The sequence below is a fragment of the Podarcis erhardii genome (genome assembly GCF_964252035.2).
Source record: "Podarcis erhardii genome assembly, chromosome: 8".
Taxonomy (NCBI): domain Eukaryota; kingdom Metazoa; phylum Chordata; class Lepidosauria; order Squamata; family Lacertidae; genus Podarcis; species Podarcis erhardii.
In genome coordinates, this window is record NC_138499.1 from 38,554,102 (window position 1) to 38,572,003 (window position 17,902).

The window sequence follows — 17,902 nt, forward strand, 5'->3', positions numbered from 1 at the left end:
TAACTAGCCTCTGATGCTATTGACCACCATTCTCTTTTTTCACCCAGCCACCTGAGTACTATTTATTTCTGTACTTCTTTTCTGTTATCACTTACCCTTCTGCTTTCCGTTGCGGTCATCCAGGGTTCTGTTTTCAGCAATTTGCCTTCTTTAGGGTCAGTTTTTCAATTCTTTATGTGGGTTTCCCTCTTCTGATCCAACGATCAGCTTCATGTAGACCGGTGGTAGCAGTGTCCTCTGAGAGTCTCATGAGGTTTGCATGTGCAGAGTAGGGCAAAGTGAGCATGTGAGCCCTGGAAGAAAGAAGCAGGGAACATGCAAATACATGAGATGGCCCAAAGCATGGAGGAGTGTGACACTTTGCAAAGAATATGACTTTGCAAGTAGCAGAAGCCCTGCTCTGAAGTCGGCATGAAGAGTTCTCCCATGGAAATTGAATGAACTGTACCACCTCTGCCCATGAACTCCACTCACATTATGACTCAGCATCCTGAGTACTTAAGTGCACTGTACCTACCTTGCCCCAAAAGTGTAACCTGTGGATATGTGCTTACTTGCTGCACACACTCTTCATCAGATCCCCTTCTATAAGGTCTCCTTGCTGGACCCTGACATGCAAATAACAATGCTGCTTCCTCTATGATTCTCATAACTGGCCCCCTTCTAGCCACGCTCTTTTAGCCATACAGCAACTTGGGGGAGCATCTGGGTGCACAAATTGTTATGTTCACTGCAAAAAGGGCAGGACTCCCTCCACCCACCAGTGGGCAAGCATGTTGCCACTACCAGTTGCAGACCCCAAAGAACCCAGTGTCACAGTAGACCTGCCCAAATCCCTAACCCCAAGGAAATTTGCCTGCTTCTTCAGTAACCAAACCCATCTAAAACTTAGACACTCCCCCTTTACTCCCAGCAGCTTAAGAAAGGAGGTGGCATGGGCATAGCAAGAAGTCCAGACCTGGCATGACCAAATACTTATTTAGAATGAGGTATATATAGCATGCTCATTGTTGCAATGTACTAGTTGATGTTAGAATTCTTTTAACCTATGGAATATTATCCCAGCATTACAGGCACTGACTGTATTCAGAATTTGTTTTTCTACAGAGATTGACATTTAAAAGTGGTTAATATTTAGCCCATAGGGACACCGTTCTGCAAACAGATGTCCCACATGTACCAGACCTTCCGGTGCATTTCAATTTTCCTACAGTTCCTAAGCAGGTTTCTCACATGTTAACTTCCTATATTTCCTAACACTAGATTGTTAAGGTAATTTTTATCTGTGATCAGCTATGCTGAAACTTTATAGTTGACAAGCTAACTAAATAGGCTTTGAAGCACCTCACAATCATTCTTATCGATCAATCAGTTATATTTCTCAAACCAGTTTATTACTTTTGCTTATAAATCTTAATTTACAACATTGCATTCCTTTAAGTTCAATTACATTTTAAATACAGGCAGTGACCTGTGCAGGGGTTATGTTCCAAGGTACAGCACGCTTACATGAAATTGTGTATAGTCAGAACACCCATTGAAAAAGCCTGCAAACTCCCCATTCTACCCCTTTTTGTGACTTTTGGGTCACTTTGAGTTTGGTGTGATGTGTACATGCGCAGTCACACACATATTGGACATGCCTAAAATGGTCACTGCCTATATAGTCAGAACACATCACATTCAATGACAGGCGGCATTGCCAGAGTCTTTTCTGGATATCCACCCCCTTGGTATTTATTCTTTAATTTTTTTTGCCAAGTCTGGAAAGCTTGGCAAAAATTTTTTTCCAAGTATGGAAAGTTAAGTGTGTAAGTTGTGAGCTTTAGCGTACATGTTGTTGCATTTTTGTGGTCAATTACCAGGTCTCCATTAGGTACAAAAAAGATAAAGTGGCAGTGCTATTTGCAAAAGAAAGCAGGGGGCTTTTCAGTGGAAATGTAAAAATTAAAATAAAATAGAAGCTGTCTGCTGAATCTTTATTGGCAGAGCATTCTAGAACTGTGTCAATGCAATTTCTTATTGCTGTCAGGTGAGCTTTACTAACTTTGGGAGATGACTAACAATGCTCTTGCAGATGAACTCAGTGATTGAGCTGAAATATAAGGTACCCTGGATCTCTCAAGTTGTCCAGGGCTATGCGAATCAATGAACGTGACGTAGTAATAAATGGGCAGCTAGTGAAAATGTTTTAACGGTGGAGTCACAGTGTCGGCTATGCACCCCTATCTGTATGGGCTTCCAAATCAGGAGCTTCCAAAGCAGCCCTAAGGGCAGCCCCGTATAGAATGCATTACAGTAATCCAGCCTTTAGGTTACCAACACATATAACGGCAGTGGCTGCTGAGACCACATAACACCGGTCCTGAAAGACCTAAATTGGCTCCCAGTACATTTCTGATCACAATTCAAAGTGGTGGTGCTGACTTTTAAAGCCCTGAATGGCCTCAGCCCAGTATACCTGAAGGAGCATCTCCACCCCCATCGTTCAGCCCGGACACTAAGGTCCAGCACCGAGGGCCTTCTGGGTGTTCCCTCACTGCGAAGTTATAGGGAACCAGGCAAAGGGCCTTCTCAGTAGTAGCACTCGCCCTGTGGAACGCCCTCCCACTAGATGTCAAGGAAATAAACAACTATCTGACTTTTAGAAGACATCTGAAGGCAACCCTCTTTAGGGAAGTTTTTAATGTCTGATGTTTTATTGTATTTTTAATATTTTGTTGGAAGCTGCCCAGAGTAGCTGGGGAAACCCAGCCAGATGGGAGGGGTATAAGTAATAAATTATTATTATTAAGTTATCACTGTGCAAGAAAAGCTGTAGGTGGTGAACCAGACAGAACTGGTAAAAGGCATTTTTGGGTTCTGATACCTGGAAAGTGTAAAGTTTCCTCAGCCCTCTGCGATGGAATTTTATTTTATTTTTAAAGGGCTAGACACGAGATGTGGATGTACTGCAAATCAAGAGTTCTGAGTTCCCACTTGCCTGTGAGCTGCTACATATCTAGGCAAGTGGTTATTTACATGTCTGGCTTGAAAGGTGGGTGAAGGTTTTTTTTTTATGTTTTTGCTTTAACAAACTTTTATTACATATGTACTCCGGTATTCCTCAGGATGATTCCTTTTACGCTTACAAAAATCTGGTCAGGTGTGTTTGACCGAAAAATGGGCACAATATTTCATTCTTTAAATGGACTACAGAACTGATTTAGGATTCTGGTCTCCTTCGTCCAAGCATGACACGTCATATCATGATTCCTTTTAGGGTCTCATCCACACCTCTATTTGTCCCGCTGCTTTTCCCCAGAGAAACCCCCAGTTTACCACTGAATCAGACCAAATTGCAATTGGGTTTTCTGTGGATTGTTGTTTTTTTCCGATTCTGCAGTCAAGAGTGTGTTTCCTAGGCGAAAGCTGGGGGGCAAACACATAGCCATTCAGACCCAGGCCTAGAAAGCACAGGACAAGCAGAATACCACTCAGACCAGCCCCATTTTTTTTAGACACAGAACAAGTGGACGAGCTCTTAGTTAGGTTGTACATTGACTTTTATTCACATTTATAATTATAGGTGCATTCCCACGTTTACAAGCAGGGATGGCTGATGCCTCCCAGAAGTGGGAATGCTATAAACCCTACCAGTCCTGTCAACTACCCCTAACCACACCTTTACATGGATCTTTTTTAGTATTCTACCACAGTTCTGTGAATTGAAGGTACCTCTTATCAACCATAATATCAAAACCCACGTTCAGAGACAGTATAACTCTCCATACTGGATGCTAGGGACACTTGTAGGTGGGAAATAGAATCATATTCATGTCTTGATTGTGAACAGAAGCATCTGGCTAGTCACCATTGAAAACAAAGCTGCACATTACCATCATTATTACTAAGTACACTAAATATGTGCAATGTATTAACAATAATACATTGCTAACTTGAACATATAAATTGTATTTGATGTGTGAAACTTTTTTGTAAATAATTAATAAAAATGTACTGGAATAAGTATTACATTTTGGTCTTCATGTGTTCACCCTAATTAAACAATTTTGATATGAAACCAACTAGAATAGGAACATCTGTCTGAATGGAAGTGTTCGCTTTGATAAGTGCTGTTTTCATTCTATTTTAAGTTGTGGGAAGAGAGAATACTCTCTAATATTGTGCATAACTTATTCTTGAGTCAATCATACACAATATCAATGCATAAATGTTGAAAAGTATCTCTTTTGTATAAAGTAAACAACAATAGTGAATTCAACAGTAACTATATTTTTGATTTGTTTTCTTGATTGTATTCTAAAATTTCCTAGCCCATCCCCAGTGGAAATAAATAAGTTATTTCTTTTAGTACTTCTAACATTTCCCAGACATTGTCTGCTCTGTTTTTTCTTGCTTCCTATTAAAACTGTTTAGATTGCATGTTATAGTTTTATATTTTATGATTGTATCTATGGTGGGATGACCATTTTTGGTGAGAGTCTGAGGTGGGGTTGTCAAACAAACCATGGTTAGGTGAGGCTGCAGGATTTTAGACATAATGACAAACCATAGTTAAAAACAAATCATGATTCATATGCCAACAACAAATCATGACTTTGTTAATCTAACCATAGTTAGTCTGCTGGGCATGCTTCAGATGGCTGAACAAATCACACTTTGCCTATATAACCCATGGCTTAGTGTTATATGTGAATAGGCCTTCGAAACTAATACAGTAATCTTTTCATTTTAAAGCTAATCTTTGTCCAACACATCAAAAGTAACATTGTTTGTCTTGTCAATTTGTTCTCTCTAATGTAAATGGATTGAGAAATTGTTTTGTTTGTATTATTATTGCTACAGTTTATTAGCAGCCCTTCACCCAAAGTCCCAGGGCAGGTTACAACAATTAAAACACAGTATTAAAACAGTTTAACAGTACTTAAAATTAAAGAAATAAGGTGGATCCTTAATTTTTTAAAAAAGAATTTGAATTTGATCCATATTGCAATTCATACTTGCAGACGAGGGAGCAAGTTATGTGTAAGTGCGTGTAATGGCTGCCCATCATCCCTTTTCATAACTGGAAGCCCCACTTCAGGGACATGTATGATAGGTGAAGAGACAGGATGGGGGAAGAGTGCTTAACTATTCTTCTAACTGATACTTCTTCATTCAAATAATATGCATGCATGCACCCAACCCTCAAAGTGGAACTCAAACACTTGTATCTCATCTTTGGAGTTATTTAGCTTATGGTATTGCTGTTGCTTATGGAATTACTACCTTTTGTAACTACACCATTATCAGTTACGTGCATTAAATTAAAAAGTAATGGTAAGCTGGTATGCATTGACCATTGTAAAGCATGTTGATTCCGTGTGCAAAGGACTGGAAACAAGTGAGTAAATCAAGGGGAAGGAGCAGAACAGGGAATGAGGACGCAAACAAGAAGAGTAGTGAAGATTGATTACAGCTGACTTATCATTCCTCTTGGTTCTCATGTAATGGCAGTGTCTCACAGAACATTCTTCCTCTGGGCACATTCAGTTACTTGGATCCTATGTGCAGAACTGCTCCTGGTGCTGTTAGTCTGCTGAAGACTAGAAGATTGCATGCAGCCAGAAAGAGGAGTGTACTGTTGGGCAACACTGTTGTTTTAGCACCAAGGGTGGGAGAAGACTATATTAGCTTTCTAGCTTATCTCCTCTTCTGACTTGCTGTCTTCTAGTCCTGTCTAGAGACAAAATATGTTGTTCTATGCATGCAGAATATCTAGATCATGATTACTGTTAATTATTGTTATATACCATAAAAAGTATGAGCACAGGCTATTTTTCTTTCCCATTGACATCTAGTTTTCTGAAGTCAACCTCTTCACTAATGTCTAGCCCCTTCTGCTTTGTTTTTCAGATCAGCAAAAATGGGAAGCACTGGATTCTGGTTTGCTCCTAGACATGTCAGTGGAACTGGTTAAGACCAAAATCTGAAGGTTTTTCTTCGTTATCCATCACCAGGTGTGCACTGAACAGAGGCTACCATAAATCTGTTTTGAGTATGAACACCTTTTAAAATGGTACAAAATATATAAAAGTATTGTTTTTTAACGTAGATCTTAAATGGTTTCTAATAACTGTATCATCCATCCTATAGTTGTGAAAGAACAAATATGAATAAGTAATAATATACTGAAGCTGAAAATAGGCATTGTGACTCAAAAATTTTTCAGCTGGTCTTTGAGAAGTGTAATATTTGAACATTAATGTTAAAATCCTGTCTGCATTGCTCAGCCTGTACATCCACAATTGAATTAGCTTATCTAGATAGCTAGAAATAATAAGCCAGTGAGTGGTTTAATCAGAAATTTATTCCAGGACTAGCATAACCAAATTTAAATGGCTGGGCTCCAGAGGACCATATGCAATGTTCTACGTGTGCACTAGGGCTTTACTGATCCTCCCTTTCTACTGAAGCTCCTTGCGTGCATCCCTCTCCTTTCCCTCTCTCTCCTCCCAGCTGCTTCTAACGGTTAGGGCACACTCTGGAGAGAATTCAGTGAGCACAAGGTGGTGCAGTTGTAAGGGAAGATCAACTTCCCCACCCCGGTACTCTTGGAAGTGCTTTACATGCATGCACACGCCTCTTTGGATCCTGCCTGCTGAAACTGTTTTTACATGAGGACATAGCTGCACTTAATTTATTAGCATTTGCATCATCGTAATGAATTCAGTGGTTAGATTCCAGAGCAATAAAGATCTTTCTTATTCAGCACATAGTTTCAACTCCTTAAATTAAATGTTCTTGAGGCCTTAGCTAGATGTAGTAGCAGTAGACTTGAGCCTTCAAACATGGGTCTGCAGTGCAACTCTAAAGCACAGTATATTTAAAGTGAAAGAGAGGTGGTGAAAGAGGATTGCTGAACTCATTGTCCCTAGCTTTTGAGCCCCACAACCCATTATATGTAGCTGAACTCATAGACCAAAATGAAACATGGCTAGGGGGACTGGTTTTGGCTGCCAAAAATAAGAACAAAAACCTGTTGCTGGGGCAAGGGCTCAGCATTTCTCGTACTGGTTTTTCTCTTTCAGTCATACCCCTCCTGCTGTACAGCTGGACACACCACTACCTGTGGTCCACGGTGCAGGTGATTGTGCTATATGTAGGGTCTTGAGATAGTCTCACCCTTTTTTTTTTAAGTATAGCAATTACACACACATGCACAAACATATATGGTTAAGCCTACTCACAACTTCCTGACAGCAAAAGGCAGTAGTTCTAGTTCTTTTCCAAGGTACTTCTAAGGCCTTACAATTTGTTCAATGTCATCACTGTATTGAGACAAATCCTTGAAAATCTTACCACTAAATCTATGTGGGTAGATAAAATTGCAGTTCACTATAGGTGTAGCTTCCTTTATAGGGCTTGAAGATGCCATAAGGCTACAGAATTATGATGAAGCAGTAATCACCATGAGATGTTATGCTTTCTTTCTGAATTCTTTAAGTATTTCCATAAACACTTCTTGTAGTTTATTATTTTTTTGTGCTCACTTAGGTTTTGCAGTTCCTTCACTTAATACTTTTATAGGGACCCACAAATGAATTTTGGGAATGCATGTTCTGCTTCCCAGTTCCTACTTAATCATATTTTCTTAATTAAACATTATTGGTACCAATAAGGAAAGGTTAGAAAGATGGCAGGCAAATAATTAAATGTACTTTATTTTTTATTTGTAGTTTGACTTGCACTTGTTTGCTTTTGTTGCTAATTAAGGGACACAACAATTGGTCACTGGAACAGCTTCAGTTCCTTTTCACTTAGGACGTCCTCAGAGTATCAGTATCTGGCACAACAAATAGGGGTATGTTATTCAATTTGTTGTGGAAGATGCATTAAAATGTACCATTTTATCAAAAAATGTAGTCCCCCACCCCACCCCCAGATAGTGTGTCAGGTGTGTGTTTCATAGTTGCCCTTTCCTCTCTGCTGTTAAAAAGCTCTTAGAACTATTTTGGGTTTTCCCAGTGGCCTAACCATGAATATATGAGAGATCAGCAGTTCCCCGAGAACTTGAACCCTGAGGTTTGAGCCTTCTCAGGTGGGTCTGGCTCCCACTATCAGCTTTGGGCTAACTGTTATTGGTATTGCAACTGCACCAACATATTCAATAGCCACTTTCTAAAAAATGGTCTTAACTATGGTTATAAACTGTGGTTGATGCTAAGTGTGGTTAATGAAATTGCTGATGCAGGCATAAAATCAATCTTAGCAAGCCCTAAATATCAGAGGCTAGGGAGGCTCACTCGGGAGGACAAGGGCACACAAATTTGCATTCTGGTCCTGACTATACAGCCATGATGAGGCTGCTGTACAGTAGGGGCATTCAGATGAACACCACCACTTCCATGACTTCCAGAAAGGCTTTTCATGAAGGGCAGGTGGCTGCAAGGGGGTGGAAGGGACAGGAAACTTGCTGTCTGCGAACTTCCTTATGTTAAAGTGTAGTGGTAGCCAAGCCTAAAAATCTAGAATTTAATGTCTGAATCTGCTACTACCAGGTTTTAGCATGTGGATAAAACATCCTGGAGATAATTATTACCACTTTTCCCAAAGGGAGGTATTTTTTTCTTATATCATTTATCTAGTTCATTTAGAAAGAAATTGGCACAAATTATGAATAGCAAAATCATTTTCTTTTTACAATGTGAAGTGCAGAACTCAATAAAACAATTAAAAACATGCTAGGCTAATCTATACATTTTGCCATTCCCAGTCCCCCAAGAAGTAGGTTTATTTTTTTATCCACTGATAGATGTTTTTAAAACAATATCAGGTTTTTCAAAAGTTTATATACTGATTAAATATTTGGGTGGTAACTAGGTGTTCATTAGAATACATGGTTTGTTTGAAAGCACCAAAGATTTTACGGACAATCGTTCAGTTAGGAGGAACTGGCCTAGTTTGCATATCACTGTAAGCCAAGCTGTGGCTTATTGCAACTGCATGAACATGTTGGCTCCAGAAGAGAGCCTGGCTCCTCCCCCAACCTTTTAGCACACAGTGGTGCAACAGCTGAGTCAAGGTTCAGCTTAGTGTGTCTTCTGAACCTGGGATTTGTCCTTTGGTTACAGATCGTGGTTGAGGAGACATCATGATCTTGGGTTGGGATGCCATTCCATACTGCTAAAAGGCCTGGGGAGGAGCAAAGCAGGTGTGAGCTTCTTTCCAGGAGCCATCACATTCACTTGGTTTCAGTAAGCCATAGTTTGCTTTACCATGACATGCAAACTACACCACTGAGTAAATCTTATTACGGTACCTTCTATGCTTATGCTTGTCTTTCCTCATAAACCTTTAGTATCTGTCAGTTGCATATCTAGCCTCCAATCTGTTTCCTTAATAGCTTCTTTGGCCTTGCTATCTATGATCTCAGCTTAGTTTTAATATTTGAAAAACAGTACTGTTAGGAATAGAGGATTGCAGAGTGCTCATGGTTACTAAAAGCAAGGATTAGATAACTCTTCTAGATGTTGACATACTTGTGCCCATATAATTCCTGAGCACTAAATCACCACAGCTTGGCTGTCAGTCAGATTCTTATGTAGCTAATATTAGGGTCTTCTACACATGATGAACAATTGCATGGTACAATTGCATGGAATGCAATTTGAGGATTTGCATGATTGAATACATTTATTATCATCATCATCGTATTTTGAAGTCTCTGTGCATAAATAACTATAAGGTCAGAAGACACTGAGTTAGATTAGACATTATAGTTATCTGTTCACAGGGACTTTTCCTTGGCATTTTGTATTCTGCAGGCAATAAAAATTTTTATGTAAGGCTATTCATACTTGCATTTCCCCCAAAGTTCTGTAGTAGTATAGTCATGAGAGTGCTGTATCAAGCACCATTATTTTTAGTCCAGTTTACAGTGCTGCTTCAGACTAGATTCCTTTGAATTGTGCTTTTTTTTTCTTCAGTAGATGGCACTCACTTAGCATTATCACTTTGATTTGATACAAGATAAGAAACTGTTTTCTACAGAAATATAGGAACAGTTACTTTTATTTAAGGCTTAGATAAATTCTTGCAGTACTACTACATTGCCTCAAGAACCTCAAAAGAATGGCAAGATGTAGTTTCAGCACATATGTGGTTCTGTCCATCCTGAGCAGTGAATTATGAGCTGTGATAAATAGCTTAAATGAGCCTACATATATTACATTAGACCAGCTGAACCTAATTTTATATAAGCTTTATTCAAAAACATCACATAGCAAGTAAACTTCAAAATTAAGTGTAGTTACAAATAGTTGTTTCTTATTTTTTTTTCCAGTCCCCTTTTGCTTTCTTTAACGACCACATGAAACTTGAGAAGCCATCTAAAGCTAAATCATTTAGTGGAGTTGGGCAATTCCCAAGTGTCCAACAAGAAGGCCTGGTTTAGGCTGCGATGGCCACTGTCATTCCTGGTGATTTGTCAGAAGTAAGAGATACCCAGAAAGTCCCTTCAGGGAAACGTAAGCGTGGTGAATCCAAACCAAGAAAAAACTTTCCTTGCCAACTGTGTGACAAGGCCTTTAACAGTGTTGAGAAATTAAAGGTTCACTCATACTCTCACACAGGAGAGAGGCCCTACAAGTGCACACAACAAGACTGCACCAAGGCCTTTGTTTCTAAGTACAAATTACTAAGGTATTAAACTCTATTTATTTTTCAGATTATATTATCATTTGTTGGCCATTTTAAGCTTTGTAAACGTATATATCTGTGTACACTTCAGCTGATTTGCAGGGAGGAAATGTTAGTTAATTTAGACATCAGATTGTAGAAGTATAAACTATAGTGCATAGTTTTACAAGCTAATATCTTTCAGTCTTTGTGTGTGTTTTCAAAGAGAGGTTTAAAGCTTTTTTCAGTTGTATAAACATGTTGCAAAGAAGTGTATGAATTGAGCGTTTTTGCTATGAGCATAATTGAAATATTCATATATAATGAAATATATTATTAAAATAACTTAAACATCAAACTAAAATGTCAATTGAAATGAAATCGCTTGTAATGTGTGATTTGGTATATTTAAGTATGACATTTAATGTCTATAGTGACATGTCTTCTGCAAAATATTTGTTTGAAAAAAATAGTTTAGTATTTAGCTGCCATTAAATGAACACGTGTACTTTTTGATCAAAATAATTACTTACAGAATATATCTGTGTTTCAAGGCATATGGCTACTCATTCTCCTGAGAAAACCCACAAGTGTAATTATTGTGAGAAAATGTTTCATCGAAAAGATCACCTAAAGAATCACCTACATACACATAATCCCAATAAAGAGGCCTTTAAGTGTGAAGAATGTGGAAAGAACTACAACACGAAGCTTGGGTTTAAGCGTCACCTGGCTTTGCATGCTGCAACAAGTGGTGACCTCACCTGTAAAGTATGTTTGCAGACATTTGAAAGCACAGGGGTGTTGCTGGAGCACCTAAAAACTCATGCAGGCAAATCATCAGGTGGAGTGAAGGAGAAAAAGCACCAGTGTGAACATTGTGATCGTCGGTTTTACACCCGAAAGGATGTCCGAAGACACATGGTAGTGCACACTGGAAGAAAGGACTTCCTCTGTCAGTATTGCGCACAGAGATTTGGCCGGAAGGATCACCTAACACGGCATATGAAGAAAAGTCACAACCAAGAACTTCTGAAGGTCAAAACGGAGCCAATGGATCTACTAGACCCATTTCCTTGCAATGTTTCTGTGCCTATAAAGGACGAGTTACTTCCAGTGATGTCTTTATCTTCCAGTGAACTGACATCAAAGCCATTTACAAACACTTTGCAATTAAATCTCTACAATACTCAGATTCAGTCCATGCAGAGCTCAACATCTGCACACCAAATGGTTGCCACATCATTACCTTTAGGAATGCCTTGTCCAATAGATATGGAATCTGTCCATCCTTCTCACCAGCTCTCTCTAAAATATCCACTCAGTTCTACCTCATATACAGTTTCTATGACTGATAAAGAGCAGCCATTGAAAGGGGAAATTGAAAGTTACTTAATGGAACTGCAAAGTGGTATGCCTTCTTCATCCCAAGATTCTCAAGCATCTTCATCTAAATTAGGGTTGGATCCTCAAGTGGGGCCACTAGATGATGGATCTGGGGATGTTTCCCTTTCGAAAAGTTCAGTTTCTATTAGTGAACCTCTAAGCACCCCATCACTGGACTTCTCTCAGTTATTCAATTTTATACCTGTAAATGGACCTCCTTTTAATCCTTCTGTTTCTGTAGGAAATCTTGGAATGAGTTACACGCAAGAGGAAGCACATTCATCTATGACGCAGCTTCCTCCACAGGCACAAGATCCACATGACCCTGGTAATGGTATAGGTCTTGGGTCTTTGCATTCATTATCAGCAGCTTTCACGAGCAGTTTAAACACAACCACAACCTTACCACGTTTTCATCAAGCTTTCCAATAGGGTGAAAAATTGCCTTGTGACAGGTTTATTTGTAGAAATGCCTTAGATTACTTTTATTAATGTAGTGCCTACTATGTCATTTGTAAATCTACTTTTGTACAGTACCAATCTCATTAAGCCAGTATGAAATTCAAATTAACTTTTAAAATATTTTGAATGTGTTCATTCACAGTTGTTTACTCTGTGTTTTTTTTTTAAGTCTCTGTATTCTCACTGCCAATAGACCCACACTTAAAAAAGGAAAAGGAAACCATTCCCACTAAAAGTTATGTATCCCTTGTTTAAAATTTCATTAAGATCTGATAATTCACTTTGTCAATGGAATTGTGGCTATTTTGATACTTTCAAGACTAGGAACAAAACATTACTGTTAATACAGATGTCTGTGAAAAATTCAGAATATTTTTGCCTTGTTCATGAACTAAAAATCATGATTTATAAATAAGGAAATGTGTTACTCTTGTATGAGAAAGTTTTTATGTGTAGTCTTCTTCAAAGGTCTGAAGGACCTACCACTTACACTTAAATAACTTCACAGTAATAGAGAAGAAGAAACCTCTCACTTAAGTGCAATTACAAAGTATTATAATTTGGTAAGAAAAGTATGCCTGATTGGGTAGTTTTAAAAGAGACAAAATGTAAGAGCTGACCTTCAAATAAAAATATTGGATCGTATTCAACTAAGTTTTTACTCAGAGTAGACTCTTTGAAATTATAGAACATGATTAAGTTAGGTCTATTAATTTCAATAGGACTATTCTGAGTCAAACATGGTTGAATACTGCTCACTGGGTATCCAATGAGTATCCTAAGTATCCAATGCTTTCTGCTCACTCACTGATGAAAGAAATCCATCAGCACAATGGAGGAGGGAAGCATCTGTGGCAGTTTCCCTTCTCTCCCCTTCAGTTTCCCTGAACTCCCCTGCACCCCCCACCATCTGTGCCAGACCCTCTGGACCAGATTTACAGCAACCATTGTGGGGCAGGGAAGCTGCACTGGAACGAGGAATTGCTAACAAGTGCCTTCTTCCAGTTCTGCTGACTAATTCCTTCAGTAAGTAAGCAGAAAGCATCAAATAAAATCCATTTTAACGTTACCTTTTCCATATTCTTTTTTACCAGTCTCATCAGAAACATGGGGTGAAGTCAAGACAGAAAGTTTTTTATATGATGTCAATTTGATGTTTAGTTTGCAGTCAAAAAATGAATGTAAACTGGCAAATACATTTTTCCATATTATCGTTGGAGCAGATCTCTTGAGTTATATTTCATGGTGTGTAATGTCACCCTAAGTAACAACGCAGATGGTAATCACACTTACCATGCCTGGGTATTTGGCTAGTGATTTTTCTCACTGCCAATAATTAATAACAGGACTCTTAGGAGTGAAGTAAAAGCATATTGCTTATGCCACTTTTACCTAATATAAAAGGGTGTTTGGGAAAACTAACAACAAAATGGCTACTCATGCTGTATGTCAAAGTGCTGTTGCTTTTCAAAATGCCCTCTTATATTCCCTACCCCAATAACCAAAAGAGGGAAAAACTGTGATATACAAATGCAAAATGTAGTTTTGCTGTAACTTGGTAACATTCTATTCCTTGGCATAATTATCTCCAATCATTTGTGTAAATGAATACAAGGTTTTAAGTGGTTGACCTTAATATACTTCACAGAAACAAAAGTTGCTCCCATTAAGGAGCTTTGGCTCCCAATATTTGTATCATTAGTTCCTACTTTTTTATCGTAGGAACAATATGCAGGTGTGATTTTACTATTTTATACTGATGTATTTAAATTTTATTACTGAATGGTAACTTTTTATAAATGTTTATGTTCCAAAGGCATTAAAAAGGGGTATATTAATAAGGAAAATACAGTTTCAAAATTCTGCAAGCTGCTCCAATATGCTGGGAGAAGACTTTCTCAAAGTAGACGTTAGCTCTGCTGCATGATTGCTTCCTTTAGTTTCTATGAAACAGGTTGCTTAAATACAGCTTTAGAGGAATGACTTGTTCAATATTGCTTTCCAGCCTTTTAGCACCATCATTTTAAGGGAGGGGAGAGGAACACATCAGAAGAAAATTGGAAATATTACAAACTTACTTTATGTCCAAATGACAAAGCAAATAGAAAATTGTTTAATTGTGATTATGATTAGTAGTAGTAGTAGAAAAGATGGAAATACTATCTCTTGAAAGGAGTCATGTCCTATGAGAAAAGTATACCTCCTTCCATGCTGTTTTGGTAGATGTTGAAGGAATTCAACACCTTTCAGAATCGGTACCTGAGGGACTGGCCTTCTCTGTCCCATTTTTTCCACACACTCAGTAGTTTTGTGTGTTACTGGGGAAACACCAGCAGGTGACTATTTGAAAAAGCTGTTCACCCATTTCAGAAGTGAGTTGAACTAGTTTTAACCTTTTATTTTCTAATAGAGGCTTACCACTACATTGCTTATGGTGTTTGACAGGGATGGTATGTACAAAGCATGTCACGACAATATTATCTGTTTTCAGTGTTAGTTGCTGGTTAACTTGGTTTTTAAAAAATAAATAAATTAAAAACTAGTTTTTCCAGTACTCCTTAATACATATGAAGGCTCCATGTTGTTACGGCAGTTCCCTCAGGTTGTAAGATGGTTTTAATTAGAGACACAGGTGCACTTCAAATTATAGTAGTAGGTACCTCTGACAAGATATTGAACCTCATTCAGTTAGTACTTCAGCAGATGGCTACACCTTGTGTTTCTGTCACTGAAGTAAGGTGTGGGAGTGTATGGAAGCAGAATGACAGCGTAGGCAATATTTACGCATTAGTGCTTTATGACTATCATTTAGGCAAAGTCATTATTGGCAACTTAAAACTGTCAATGTTAAAGCCTATTTTGTAGTTACCAGGTTAATTCTTAAGAGTGGAGTGTGGTGTGTGCTGGCTGATCATTCACCACACTTTATGCAACTTCTAAACTTCTGCTATGGATTTTTAAAAATATTATATATATAATTTGCTTGTGTTTATTAGTAGTGAATTGTGGAATAGAGTGATTTATTCATTTGGCAGTAGAGGTTTTCAAAAACCATATACTGACTAAAAACATGAGCCAGACCTGATTGCTTTATTAAGCTAATAATGAATGTTAAGAGTACATATTTTCAGATTTTTGCCTAGTAAGCTCTATGTATTGTAGGCTGTTTTTGTTGTTGTTTTTTAACTAAAGCTCGATCAACTTCTGTGTTACACATAATACAAGATATAGCACTTTCAAAAAGAAAACCTAAATCTTATAAAAGAGAATTTCTTACAGGTTATGCTTTCTATTATTAAAAAAAACTTTTATTATAATTTTTCAAGTGCCATTAGATGACATACGTGGGCCTTTTGGTATAATGCTTTGGGTACAGAATGGTAAACATTGTAACTTTTAACAGGTACATCTTAAAAATGTTTTTGTATCAATTTGCTATATTGCACAAAACCAGTGTGTCTTTTTAAAGGGTTTTACAGTGGATTCCTAGGTTTACATGTTTCTACTGCAGTCTTCTACTGCCATTTCATACCAGTCCAAAAATTGAATAGTCAACAATAGTTAAATGTATACTCTGAAATCTTAGAGGTTGCAGTCATGTGCCCGCTAATGCTAAGTAAGTCCCATACATTTCAGTGGGAATTACATGTGTGAAATTAGGCACAGGAGCACAGCCTTATAGCTCAATCCTATGTGTATTTTACTCGGAAGACCCACTGAATTCAATGGAATTTACTTCCAAGTAAGTGTGTGTAGGATTGTAACCTTCAGAACATTTAAGATGCAGTATTGGAAAGATATGTCCTACCATAGCTATGCTGCTGCTGGAATTCAACATAGGGTTGATCCTGTGCCTTTTAGTATAAAGAGAAGACTTAAGCTCTTAATTATTTGTCTCATACACTGGTTTAGCAGCTTAAAATAACGTGCCTCTTAGTAATAAAGTCTATACATTGTTTGCTATGAAGTATGCCATGTAGGTTCAGCTGCCTATCTGCATTCTGTCATATTACAATGAAAACAGCCACTTATTTGATACTATAGAGGAAGACAATTTAAAGTGATGTCACAGTAATAAAAAAAAGAGTGTTTATAGTCCCCTAACTCTTAAAGGGGTGGTCATGTGCTGGAAGGCCATGGTTTTTTTTGTAAGTATTTAACCCTAAAATTGACACAGAACTATTGCTAACTGCATGCAAACACTTTTCAGTCTAAGCTTCAGTGGTACAGTTGAACCAGAATGAATGTTTATTTTCTCAGAAACACTCATGCAAATATATTATAGTGGATCATGCTGCTAATATAACTTGGGATACAACTCCTCTCATGGTGCTACAGACCTCCCTGTCTCATTCAGACTGATGTATTTTTATCCATAGAGAAAGGCCTATACTAGATTTATAGATGTATGATATATTTTTATACTGTGACTTAATTTGTCATTAATGAATTTTGTACACCACCATGTATTCATATGCACTTGCAAAAGGAGAAACTTGGACATGTAAATTTGTACCCAAATGAACCTATTCTCAAAACTAGAAGATGATAGATGAAATGGGGGGCTTTTGATATGGTGTGAAGTGAAGAACATACTTGTTTTTAAGAGCCCTTTGAATATTAACAAACTGGGGGGAAATATAAAAAGAATGACACCTGAACCTGACTTGGATTGCTGAAACTTATATTTTTAGATAGTGAGAAATGTTTGGACTTGTGTGCTAAAATGTTTAATGATACAGATTTTGAGTCAAAATAGAAAAATGCATTCCAGACTGAATTTGTGTATTTCATTTAAAATTACTATCCTGTGATATGGGAAATTGAGTTGCTTATCATGTATATGTACTTTAAAATGTATTCACAAACTACTGTTGTATTTGTATAAAATATAGACAAAAGATTGCATATATATTTTTGTGTATAAGCTCTGTAAAATAGCTATCACATTATGAAGCTGCAGCAGAAATTCATTTTAGACATTCATATCCAAAGAAACAGACTATTTATTGTCCACATACCCTGATAAAAATATAACTTGCTGCTATTAAACAATAGTGCTGCAGCTTCTTGTGGCCTACAGTGTTATGTTTGCTGTACAAAAATATGTGAACTCCACAAAATATCAATAAAACAGAATGGTTTTAGTTATGTACAAAATATGCCTGGAATTAAGTATGATGGTGTGTGTGTGTGTGTCATTATGCAAAAGGCTGTGAACAACATATTCCAACAACCTTTCTTATTTGCAGATAGTAAATTGACAGCTAATGGAAGATTATGGGTACCCTCAGTTCAAAATTTGGTTATATTACAAGTCTCAAAAATGTCTCTGGCAAAGTAGTGACATCATTCCAAATTTAGGCAGTATCAAGATTTTGTGTCTGGAGCT

General features: G+C 37.7%; 2 protein-coding genes across 28 annotated transcripts in view; one reads left to right on the forward strand and one right to left on the reverse strand.

Moving 5' to 3' along the window:
• Positions 1–17,902, reverse strand: part of CHCHD7 (coiled-coil-helix-coiled-coil-helix domain containing 7) — a 57,182-nt gene that overhangs the window by 23,873 nt on the left and 15,407 nt on the right. The window contains exon 2 of the mRNA XM_081874902.1: positions 96–293. The gene's annotated coding sequence lies outside the window, so the exon portion shown is untranslated. The remainder of the gene's footprint in view (positions 1–95; positions 294–17,902) is intronic.
• Positions 1–17,902, forward strand: part of PLAG1 (PLAG1 zinc finger) — a 65,117-nt gene that overhangs the window by 15,952 nt on the left and 31,263 nt on the right. For 15 of the 27 annotated variants that reach the window (XM_081874419.1, XM_081874409.1, XM_081874429.1 and 12 more), the window contains 4 exons: positions 2,928–3,037; positions 5,899–6,002; positions 10,328–10,686; positions 11,217–17,688. In XM_081874419.1, coding sequence (XP_081730545.1) covers positions 10,445–10,686; positions 11,217–12,480 — 1,506 coding nt within the window. In that variant the 5' untranslated portion in view covers positions 2,928–3,037; positions 5,899–6,002; positions 10,328–10,444 and the 3' untranslated portion in view covers positions 12,481–17,688. Of the gene's footprint in view, positions 1–2,927; positions 3,038–5,898; positions 6,062–9,116; positions 9,197–10,327; positions 10,687–11,216; positions 17,689–17,902 lie in introns of those variants that run through there. The other 12 variants (XM_081874420.1, XM_081874422.1, XM_081874423.1 and 9 more) reach the window with 9 other exon arrangements.